Source organism: Mobula hypostoma, chromosome 4 (assembly GCF_963921235.1).
Source record: "Mobula hypostoma chromosome 4, sMobHyp1.1, whole genome shotgun sequence".
NCBI lineage: Eukaryota > Metazoa > Chordata > Chondrichthyes > Myliobatiformes > Myliobatidae > Mobula > Mobula hypostoma.
In genome coordinates, this window is record NC_086100.1 from 129,237,638 (window position 1) to 129,250,379 (window position 12,742).

General features: G+C 39.6%; 1 protein-coding gene across 3 annotated transcripts in view; it reads right to left on the minus strand.

Annotated features, from left to right (window-relative positions):
* bbs7 (Bardet-Biedl syndrome 7) overlaps positions 1-12,742 on the minus strand; it is a 76,013-nt gene that overhangs the window by 23,049 nt on the left and 40,222 nt on the right. For 2 of the 3 annotated variants that reach the window (XM_063046522.1, XM_063046521.1), the window contains 6 exons: positions 12,331-12,415; positions 10,824-10,926; positions 9,337-9,529; positions 9,118-9,192; positions 3,239-3,304; positions 1,150-1,289 (listed from right to left, as the gene is read on the minus strand). In XM_063046522.1, coding sequence (XP_062902592.1) covers positions 1,150-1,289; positions 3,239-3,304; positions 9,118-9,192; positions 9,337-9,529; positions 10,824-10,926; positions 12,331-12,415 — 662 coding nt within the window. The remainder of the gene's footprint in view (positions 1-1,149; positions 1,290-3,238; positions 3,305-9,117; positions 9,193-9,336; positions 9,530-10,823; positions 10,927-12,330; positions 12,416-12,742) is intronic. The other variant, XM_063046523.1, reaches the window with a different exon arrangement.

Genomic DNA, 12,742 nt, shown 5'->3' on the forward strand with positions numbered 1-12,742 from the left:
CCATTTTGTATACAGGTTTCCCCCGCCATCTGAAGGTAGAGCATTCCTACGAAACAATTCGTAAACCGGAATGTCCTAAAGCGACGCAATCGGCAATCGCCTCTGATCTGGGCCAAGATTTACGTGCCAGGTAGCACCTAATTAATTAGCTTGTTTATTTCGGCTTTTTTTCTTAAAGATGTGCTGGGTGCCTCCTGGCTACCGCTGCATTCTTCGCGGATCAGCATCTGTCCGCGGCCCGGGGGTTGGGGTGGTGGGACACTAGGGTGTCGTCTGTTTCCATCAGGGCAGGCAGGTCATCTTCTCTTATGACTGCCTGCCTCGATGTCAAAGGTCGAGGTTCGTCGTCTGCTGTGGCTGATGTGGAAGGCTTGCTTGACTGCTAGCCTCGTGCATTTTTAGATCATACAGTTCTTTGTAAGCACTCAAACCATCCTGCAAATATGCCCTAAACCGACATACCCTTTCAAAAGTAAAGTCGTACTTTATCATTGCAGCGAAAATCTCACGCAGTTGCTTCACGTTCAGTTCCTGGACGACTTCACTTTCGGTCCGTTCGCTACTGCATTCAGTTTTGATTGTTATCCTTTCCTCTTCCAATTGCATCAGCTCTTCATCTATCAGTTCTTGGTGATGGGATGCCAAAACCCCTTCAACATCATCTTCGTCAACTTCCACAAGCCAAACTCACTTTGTCCTTACTTCGTTCACCACGATCGAAACACTTAATTATGTCTAGTGTTACGCTAAGTGTAACACCCTTACGAGCTCTTTCAGGCTTTTCCGATATCTTAGAACTCATCTTGCTAACGGCTGCTCACAGGCGCGTGTTTAAGCAATGCCGGCTAGAATGCAGTTCCGGGGGAGGAGCGGTTGCTTGGGGTGTGCGCTGCTTTTTTTTTGTGCCCTGCTTTTTTTTGCGCACTGCCTTTTTTCATAACAGTGAAAACATCTTCTGAAAGCGAAAACAGGCAACTCATGTAGGTCTTTCGTAACAGTGAGGTTTCGTAAAGCGAACGTTCGAAAAGCGGGGGACACCTGTACTATAAATGGTACAAGATGATGCCTGCTGGTCAGCAAAGATATGGTGGGCATTGTTCTGTGCTGTGTTACTCTATAACTCTATTACTTCTCATATTATTAATCTACCTGTTATGATCAATAACATATGTCCTCTGGTGAAGTGATAACGGTTTGATCTGATACTGATGGACCCGGCATGTTTTAGGCTGGAGACGTGGAGTAATGTAAGCTTGTAATGTTCCATGCTGCCCTTCAATTGAACGAATCTGCAAAAAGAAAGTGAAGTTTATCATCCGGAAAGGCATCTTATTCTATATACCCCTGCCTTTACAGCCACAAATTTGAAACCGTTACACATTCATATATTAAATTAATTCTCCAAAGCACCTACACTACTTGAGGGCTTGGAAAAAAAAAAACAGAAGATTGTTATTTTCATTGATACCATACCTCTTAATGGCTTTATAATAAGTTAATACAGATAATCATATTTGGGAAACAGGCAGAAAGCTAGTCTATTTCATAGCTATTCTTAAATATGAACCTGGTACTTGAATCTCAAATGATAATTGACATATCAAATTCAGTATTCTTGGAATGAATTCAATCTATGAGAAGATCCCACATATTATAAAGTGGTTTAAGAATAAGTCACATTTATGTTGTGCCTTTCAGGATGTACTAAAATGGTTAAAAATGAGTGCAGTTATTGTGGCAATTTGTGAGGTGTAGGAAGCAACAAGATTCCACTATTAATAAAAAGGTTATATTGACTAGAAATTTTACTTATTGATTTATAATTTATTTATTGAGGGATAAGTATTAACAAAACAAACGCGAACAATCCTGCTATTCCTTGATCAATTATGGGACTGAAAACAATGCATTTAAAATACAATGAGCCAATTTGAGTTGGATTCTACCCTTTACCCAAACATGCCACTCATGATCCTGCTCCCCCTCACTTGCCAGAACAAGCTGATTCCCTCCACATTTTGGATTCATCACAAGACTTCAGTAGATCTCAATCAATATTTTATGTGGGGCCAGCCCCCAAAATAGCCTTTCACAGGAATTGAAGATGTGAACATGGGAGTGGAGCCTTATCCTCTATCAAATCTATATATCAACATCTAAGGATGTTTGGAAACTATAAAGATTACCTCAACTGATTAATTAAAATAATAACTGTTAAAATAAAACCCTAAAATGTTAAAAAAAATTAAAATAATAATATAAAATAATTTGTCAATAAGAAATTTGATCTCCTAGATCAGAGGTCCCCAACCTTTTTTGCACCACGGACTGGTTTAATATTGACAATATTCTTACGGACCGGCCGACCGGGGGTGATGGGGGGGGGGGGTGTTCAAATAGGGTTAAACTCACCTCAACATGTCTTTTACAGTTAGGGTTGCCAACTTTCTCACTCCCAAATAAGGGGCAAAAGTAGCAGTCAAATCCCGGGACACTTGTGTTTACCACAGAAAGACTACCATGACCAGTAAGCCTTGTGCAGGCACCTGTGTGTGCATGCGTGATGTGCGCATATGTGACGTGCGCATGCACGTAACATGTCGATCTTTTTCTCCACAAATCGGCTTTGGTTTAATCTTCCCCACTATAATGTACATACATTATTTCTACTTTATATAGGCTGTGTATTTATCATATCATTCCTGCTTTTACTATATGTTACTGTTATCTTAGGTTTTATGTGTTATTTGGCATGATTTGGTAGGTTATTTTTGGGTCTGCGAATGCTCACAAAATTTTCCCATATAAATAAATGGTAATTGCTTCTTCGCTTTACGACATTTCGGCTTACGAACCGTTTCATAGGAACGCTGTACCTTCGGATGGCGGGAGAAACCTGTACACGGGATGTCCCGGCTAATATGGGACAGTTGGCAACCCTGTGTTCAAGTTTAACAGTGCTTGACAGGGAATAAGGAAAAGGTGCAGCTGACTCATATTGTTTCGTCGCGGCCCGGTAGCACATGCTTTGCGGCCTGGTACCGGTCTACGGCCCGGTGGTTGGGGACCGCTGTCCTAGATATAAGCTATATTAGCAACAGTTGAGAGACTCTTCACAAACAGGCTGTATTACAAGGCTGTGATTAGACCTTCACATATGCTGTAGGTCTAATTTTCGTAAACTTCTAACAAACTCCATCGTCATAAGATATTTTACGATTTTACAAATTCATAGTACCTTTAATTCCAACCTAGTGGTGTTTGCTTGGCATCGATAAGTAGCCAGGAGAAAATTACCATTCTGCTATGAAAAAAATACAAACAAGTTGCAAATATGAGACTATTTTAAAAACAGACTAAAAGTCACAACATCTCCTAAAAGCTAATAGTAGTTCATATCATCTGACTTTTTAAAAAAAAAGTATCACCAATATACTTTATGTATACTTCAAGGTCTGTTCAAATTTTACACCTGCCTACTATTAGGTTTCAGCTTAGTTTTAATTTCACATTTCACAGTGGAACATTATTCTCTGATGCTTCCCTTCCTTTATCACAGTGACGCAGCAGGGAACAAGACCCTCTGGTCCAGCTCATCTCTGTCAACTGCAATACCCAGCAAGCTAGTTCCATCTGCCAATAGCCCTCCGAATTCCTTCTCTCCATGTACTTACCTAGTCGGCTTTTAAACGTTGCTATTGTGCCCACCTCAACTATTATTTCTGGTAACTCATTCCAAATAAACATCATCCTTTGCATGAAGAAGCTGCCCCTTTTAAATCTCTTGAAGGCGAGCATGTCAAATGACCTTCTTCACCACCTAATCTACCTGTAACACTGCTTTCAACAAAATATCCACTTGCATTCCTGGTCGCATTGTTCCATAACATTCCCCAGGGCTCTATCATTCACTGTATAAGTCCTAACATGGTTTGATCTCCCAAAATGTAATACCTTACATTTATCTTGATTGAAAGCCATTTGCCAATCCTCAGCCCGCAAACCTAGCTGATTAAGACCCCCAGTAATTTTTCATAACCTTCTACACTATCTACAACAACATTTAGGATTATATGACCATAAGACAGAAGCAGAATTAGGCCATTTGGTCCATCGAATATGCTCTGCAATTCCATCAAGACTGATTTATTCTCTGAATCCCATTCTCCTGCCTTCTCCCTGTAACTTTTGACACCCTGACAAATAAAGAACCCATCAACATCTGCTTTAAATATACTCAATGGCTTTGCTTCCACAGCCATCTGTGACAATGAATTCCACAGATTCACTACCCTCTAGCTAAAGAAATTTCTCCTCATCTCTGTTCAAAGCAGACATCCCTTTATTCCAGGGGCTCCTAACCTGGGGTCCATGGACCCCTTGTTCAATGGGTTAATTGCTAGCTGTGTGTGTGTGTTCCAGTAAAATGGTGGCGTGCGCGACACAGCGGCCTCTTAAGGGCCAACCAAAGGTGATTTTTTTCCTTTGTAAATTTGTTTTTTTATGATCAAAAGACAATTCTACTCCAAGAAGTTTGGATACTGCAGGGTTCCTCCATTACTGGTTACTCCATCCACGGTTCACCCTATCCAGGCCTTCTCAGGCCATTCAATATTTAGTAGGTTTCAAAGGGATACTCCCTTATTCTTCTTAACTCCAGTGAGTACAGGCCCAGAGCCATCAAACATTCCTCATACATTAACCCTTGCATTCTTGTCATGCCTGGCTGAATCCCTCCAGCATTTTGTGTAACTCTTGCTACCAAAACAAGTTGCTCCTACATACGGGCTATTGGGAATGGTTTCCCAGCTGACAGGGAAGATCAGCTAACCAGAAAACCTACCCAGCTCTGGATTGATAGTGGTCATCATGTTCAATATTTTATTTTTGTATTATTCAGAAAACCAGGCGTTATACATACATATCCAAATCATTCATATAAATTGCAGACAAAGGTCTCAGCACTGACCTCTTTGGTACGCTGCTAGACATAGGCTTCCAGTCTGTGAAACAACCTTTAACCATCACTCTCTGCTTCAGAGCCAATTATGAATCCAATCTGCTATCTCATCCTGAATCCTACGTGATCTAACCTTCCAGACTAGCCTGCCATGAGAGAGCTCATCAAAAGCCTTGTTGAATCCATGTAGGCAACATCAACTGCTTTATGCTCAGCTACCCTCTTGGTTACCTCCTCAAAGAAATTCAAGAGATTTGCCAGAAACGACTTCCCATGCATAAAGCAATGTTGACTGTCCCACATCAGACTCTGGCTCCCCAAATGTTGGTAAATCCTGCCCCTCAGCAACCCCCACCCCCTCAACAATTTATCCACCACTGAAGTCAGGCTCACTGGCCTGATCATCCTGATTGTCTTCCGTATACTTTTTAAACAATGATGCTATATCAGCCATTAACCAGTCCTCTGGAATTTCACTACCTGTGGCCAGAGGTGAAGCAAAAATCTCTGCAAGGGCCTCAGCAATTTCTTCTCGAGCTTCCCACAATGTCCGAGAATGCACCAGTTCAGGCCCTGGGGATTTATTCACCTAACTGCACTTTAAGGACCCCGATACCTCTTCCCTGTTAATTTGTACATGGTCCAAGTCAAAATCACTCATTTGCCCCATTCCCTTAACTTCCACCATTTTCTTCACAATAAAAAGTGATGAAAAATATTCATTAAAATCTTCACCTATTTTCTTTGGTTCCACACACAGACAACTATAGACTATCCTCTCAATCACCAGCACAGTAGTGTAGGGGTTAGCGCAATACTTTACAGTGGCAGCAATCACCGATCAGAGTTTAATTCCTGCTGCTGTCTGTTTGTATGCTCTTCCTGTGATTGTGTGGGTTTTCTTTGGGTGCTCCAGTTTTCTCCCACATTGCAAAGATAAATTGGTTAGGAAGTTGCTGACATGTGATGTTAGCACTGGAAGCGTGGCGACTCTTGTGGGCTGCCCCCACCAAATCCCGACTGTATTGGTTGTTCACTGTATGTTTTGATGTACATATGACAAATAAAGCTGATCTCTTTACTCTTAATATGCTTACATAATCTCTTGGGATTTTACTTCACCTCGTCTGCCAGATCCTTCTCAAATCCTTCTTTTGCCATTTTAACTCCTCTTGTTAGTGCACTCCTACACTTCTTGTAGTCATCAAGATATTTACTAGTTCCCAATTGCTTAAGCACAGCTAAAGCCCCTCTCTTTTTCTTAACCAGAGTGTCAACATTGCTCATCAAGAAGGGTTTCCTACCCCTGCCAGCCTTGCCCTTCACCCAGACAGGAATATAAAGGCCCTGAATTCTTGACCACATCTTTAAAGGCCTCCCTCTACATATTAATGCTCCTTTCCCTGGAAATAATCTCCACCAATCAACCACTGTAAGAACCAGCATGATGGCTCCAAAATTTGCTCTGCCTCTATTCTGGCCTTAACTGCTGAACTGGCATTATACTTCTCCAGGACCATATTAAAATTGATAAAATTATACACAAAGTGCTCACCAACTTGCCCTATCTCATTCTTCAGGAGGTTGTTCAGTGTTGTACCCTCTCCAGTAGGTCCCTCTATGTACCAATAAAAGAAGCTTTCTGGGACACATTTCACAAATTCCACTCTTTTCAACCCTTTCACACTACGGTGGCCCAGTTAATATTAGGGAAGTTAAAATCTCTCACTAATACTACTCTATTATGTTGTTAACTAACTGTAATCTTTATACACATCTGCTCCTCCAAATCCTGGTGTCCATTGAGGGTCCTATAATATAATTCACCAAAGACTCTTGCAAGTTTCTACAGATGTACCATGGAGAGCATTCTGACTGGTTGCATCATCTTCTGGTATGCAGGTGTCAATGCACAGGAATTTAAGAGGCTTCAGCAAGTTGAAGATTCAGCCAGCATCAACATGGGCGCAAGCCTCTCCACCATGGAGGATATCTTCAAAAGGTAGTTCTACCCTTCCCTTCGCTATGTTTTTGTTATGGCTATCTTACCCCAGTCCACAGAGCCAATCCACACCCTGAATTCAACGCCTTTTGCATTGAGACAAATGCAGTTTATACCAATGGTCTTCCTCTCCTTTTCTGTGCTCCTGTCTATCCTGATGACTAAGTTTGCTCTTGTTGGCTACAGTATTATCCCTTGATCTCTCATCAGCCACTCTACTGCTCTAGGCTCCAACCCTTGCTTTCTAGTTTAAACCCACCCCCCAAGCAGCATTAGCAAATTTTCCAGCAACAATATTGGTCTACCTCCAGTTCAGGTGCCACCCATCTCTCTTGTACAGATCACTCTTACCCTAGAAGAGATCCCAATGATCAAAGATTCAAGATTCAAGCTTACTGTTTTTATCATGCATACATAGAAAGTAGTGAAATGTGTCGTTTGTGTTAACAACCAACACACCCGAGGATGTGCTGGGGGCAGCCTGCCACATCTTCTGCTGCCAACACTGCATACCCACAATGTTGACAGAATAACACAAATCATAACAAGCAACAAAACAACAACAGCAAATCAAGTCCGATTCTTCCCTCCCACCCACACATGTACAGAGTGCTTTAACCCCAGTTTAGACCATCATCTTTGGCCTCCAGCCTCCAGCAGACTCAGACTCAAGAGACTCAGACTTGTCAACATTGGATTTCTACTTCCCCAGTGGACTCACAGAGATTCAGAGACTTCACTTCAATCAACAGGCCTTGACTTCTATACTTTTGTTTTAACACTCGGGCCTCGTTGCTCAGCCTTCCCCAAGATATGCACATTGAACACTAGGCCTCAAACTGTGGTCTCACCAATTAGCAAACTCGGGTGGGGGGGGGTCATTGGACTCTGGGACCCACTGGCAGCTCGCTGACCTGGTGGGAGGCGGTGGGGGGGGGGTCCCTTATCCACATTCTGTCAGCCCAACATCTGTCATCTGACCACGGATGTCCCACGTTAGTGTCACTGGCATTCGAACGCAAAGTGGAGATTTAGACTTCTAATTCCCCTACATCCTGTCCCTGATCCAAAACTGAACCCCTAATTCCCCTCTCTGCCTCAAAACCTTCCTTATGAATATTAAACAAATATAAGTAAATCTGAGATGCAAATCAGTGGAGGTCGCAGCTCAGCACCATCTTGGATCCAACAAAGAACTTGAGTCCCTGCCTGTGCACCTGCTCCTTGGCCAACTGAGCTATTGTTCAATCTCTACCATCACTAGCATGTGGTATAGGAAGTAATCCAGGGATTGTTCTTAATTATTCTCCCACCAACACATTAGTTATTTGTCCCATTTTTCTGTTTCAAGTCCAAAGATTTGTAGATCAGATATAATGGCCCACAAATTCAAATGTACTGTCGTTTCTGTGGTGGTCCAGCTTTCCCTCTGATGCTCCAAAAGAAGCGCTGCACAGAGAAAGATGACATCTCATACACCTGTTGGGCCCAAGGGTGACCAATGCCCAGGAATGTCTCATTGCAATCATGTTTCATTCCAGAAAAAAAATTATTTTGTACTGTATACTGTAAAAGAAAATGGTGTCATTAGATTTACTTCATGGTCAAATGATTCAACTTCTATTGAAATGGAATTATAACGTGAACATTACTGGGGAGAATAAAGAATGGTTTAAATGTAACATATTCCATTTAGAAAGTAATTACAATGCCTCCTAACATTGTGGTAATAATGTGACTGGTCTGATACAATGCATCCTTGTGAACAATCATTTAGGCCTGAAAATAAAGTACAAAAAAAAATCACAGATGTCAAGAATAACCTCTGTCGATTTGGAAGTAGTTAGTATTTTTCCTGAATCCAATGAGTCGGCAAAATAAGGCATTCACCACTTGTGCAGAAGGCAATGTACTTAAATAATCAATGAATCAGGAACACAATTTGGAATCCAAATCAGCATTTGTTCCAAGTCTTAATCTTAGCAGTAACTACCACTGACACAAAGTAGATAAAAGTAGTAAATTTCGAACATGATCTCTGGTTCTAAAAATTACCATACTATATATCCAAATAAAGAAACATTTCAGTGAGAGTCTGAGTTTGATATCAGTATCAACATTTCAGTTTTATCAATTAATCTTATATATTTTATACCTCTGCATCACAGCCACTGAAGCTAACCACAGCTGAATTTTTGTCTACATCCAGTAGATCAATTGGGACATCACTCTGTGAACAGAAACAAATAGGAAATAAAGTACAAAAAACAAAATTAAATTTAGTTTTACATTGAAATTGCTATAGAAACAAAATTATCGACCAGACTTTTCTCTGGAGAACACGAGCTGTAATGCTACAATCTGATGCACTTACCTGAAGCAACACATTGTCAATAGCTGTCTGCACTTCGAGGGTGAGGCTGTAGCTTGCATCATCACAGTTTAGAATAAACTTATCATTAACATTAAACACAGGCATTGCTGAAACTGCACCACTTGAATGTGCTGACTGGTGGTACTTCTCACGCTCTTGAAGCACTTTCAATTGTAACTGGTCCAACTCCACCCTAATGAAGAAGGGAATCCTATATTTAACTTCATGTCCCAAGATCAGAAAAGTACATTGGGTTATAAACCAATTATTCTAAAATTTACAGAAAAACGTCTTATTTGGTGATCAGATTTTCCAAGTCCCAGATGACTAGTTACCATCTGTTTCTAAAAGTAATCTGTACTTGAGAAGATAATAGCATGGAAGGTAAATAAAAGTAAAAAGCAACTAATATCAACTATAGAACTAAGCAATGAAACATAACCCTGGTCTGGTTCTGGAATACGTTAAAGAACAAAATTATATGATGCCGAATGTGGATTTAGTGAGACTACAGAGATTCTAATTGTTATGTAGTGTACATTTCAGAAAACAGAAGAACTCTCAAGAGCTCATTCAGCAAACAAGAACAACATTATAAAGTCAGAAAATTACAAGCATGATAAAATAAAAAAGTCATCTGCATAAACAGAAAAAAAATAATCTTACAGTATACCTGAAAAGACAATGCAAAATATATATATATATGTAAAAACCAAGCAATACAAATAAAGTAGAAAGATCAGATTATCTATCTGGAAGAGCAGTACAGCTAATGCCAGTTATTTAAATAAGACAAATCACTTGAACAGTGAAGGCAATATTTAATCAAAGCTTCCAAAATTATGAATTCTTTTAAAGTGTCAGAGTGCACTAGAATGCAAGATAATATTAGATCTGAAGCTAATTACTGATTTTGAAGGAAACTGCAGGTTTGTGGATATTATGGAAAAGATCATACTCAGTAACCAAGAACCCCTGGCAAATATTCTACTTTTCCACAACATGAAACTCTTAGCTGGGCAAGGTGCCTGAGAACTACGAGGACCTGCGGGACTATAAACCAATCAAAAATGATACATAAGTGAAAAAAAAAGATATTTTCTTAGAGTTTATGTTGCATATTTGAAACAAAAAGAATCCAAAAATTTAACTATCCCTGTCAAAAATAAACCAAGAAATGCAAAGATTAATAGTGCTGATGTGAGGTGCTTTGCTGAAATCCATGCAGATGTGGGAAACATATATGGAAAGTACACCCAGTTTGTCACTGATTCTCTGTTTATTTACAGCTATTCAAATACTGCTCTCTCACAGTGTGACTGTTAAGAAAAACTGCAAACATTACCAGATATTGCATCATAAGAAATTTTTGTTTCACCTGTGCAGATTTAATCTGTCTTTGTTACTACAACATACTATTTTTATTAAAAATACTTCTCAGACTACAATACAAAAGGCAAAATGTAAACATGACTATTACTTCAGACCTCATATTCATGATTTTATTCTGCATATCTTGGCTTATCTTTACATCATCACAAGGCCCCGGCTCTCTCTGAACTGGCTCTGTAGTTAGAGCCATCACCCACCCTATGAATCAAATAACATAAACAGAAAATTTATTTCAGCAGAGAAAAATAAAATCAGCAATTCCAAGAACACCAATCATCGGTATTTCATTTATGAGCAAAGTTATAGGAAAACTAACTTGAACTTAATTTCTCTCACCATCAAAAGGGTATTGGAAAAAATTCCAAGCTTAAAATATAAAAGCAGTTCTTACAAAACAAATAATTGCAAATACATTTGAAAAACAAATTTGTGCAGTTTGTAGACATTATTTCAAAGCAACGGCAACTTCTAACAGATGATTTAGATTGGTATCAATCTTCTTCTGCCAGTTTATCATTATAACAAAAGACATCTTGATACACAAAACTGCAAGAAAAATTGAATTAGTATCTTGCAGCTAGTATGTAGTACTTCAAAAGGAATTGAGGTATGGTTTAGATGGAGCAAAAATATACATACCAATAAAGATTTACAAGGCATCTGCCTTGCTAATCTGTGACATGCCTCCTCTTTTCCCAAGAAGCTTCTCCTAAGGTCACTTCACTTGTGCACCTGCTCAACTCCTGCTCTCTAACCTTAATCCATTAAATTGCTGAGCACCAAACTTTCCTTCCTGTCCCACAAACTCAATGACATTGTAAATATTTCCATCTGTCTCAGTACAGTGAATTGACTCCTCACTTTTTCCTTACTACCTTCTCCTCTAGAATCCCATCACTTGCTCTCTACTCTCCTTGGCAAAGTCAGTGATGGCATTGTTACTTCACAAATACCTATCTTTCCTGAAGTTCCATGTTTGAACATCTCCCATCAGTTTTCTTCTACTGGAAAGGCAGTGACACTGATCTTAACAACATTGAAAATTAAATCCACTGTGATATTGTATCTCATCTCTCCTCATTCTTCTTTACCGTTTAAAGCTTTTGCTAAGATTGACACCATCCCAATCTCAAAACCTCCTCTGTTGTACATCAGACTGTACCTACCATGGGTGGGTCCACTCTCATCGAATGGAAAATTATGCATTCAAGGTATAATCTTGAAATGGAATCAGTCAAGAGAAATGCTTCCAAAAAAGTCTGAGATGGACAGGTTAAACATTAAAATGCTCAGATATCTTAAGGACAGAATGTGGGAAAGGCTGTTTCTTGGCAACCAATCAAAAAAGTTTATTCACAGATAATAGATGCCAGTATGTTTTTTAAAAAAATCAGTCAATATGGCTGAGACTGGAGGAGCTTCAATACTAAAACCCATTCAGATTCAGCTTCTTCAACAAGCAAATACTAATACTTCATAATATACTACCTCCAGCTTTAGATTCCACTATTTAGCTATTCAAGGAGTAACAGATTAAATTTTGCTTCATGGAAAAAATCATGAAATGTAGAAATACAAAAGTTAACTTGGTTACTTACATACCTGTGTATGTAGCTGTCAAAACTTCATCATATCCTTCTTTTCCAACACATCCTCCTTGAATTGAAGTGATGCTTTCAGACAAAGCCTGGAAAGTGCAAAAACTCACAAATTCAATGTTAAATACTCCACTAACATCTAAATTTGCAGCTCATAATTTTCTAAAGGTGATATGAAAATATTGACAAATGATAAAGTAGTTATACAGGTTTCCTTTCACAGAAAAAGATAATAAGCAAACTCATACTAGATGGCTCAGCAGTTATTCTGTGCAGCTTCAGCTACAGTTTGATCTTATCCTCGGGTGCCCTCTGTATGGAGTTCACACTTTCTCCTTTTGTAACTCACAGGCTTCCTGCAGTGGCTCCAGTTTCTCCCCACATCCCAGTATGTGCTGGAAACATAACTGGCTACC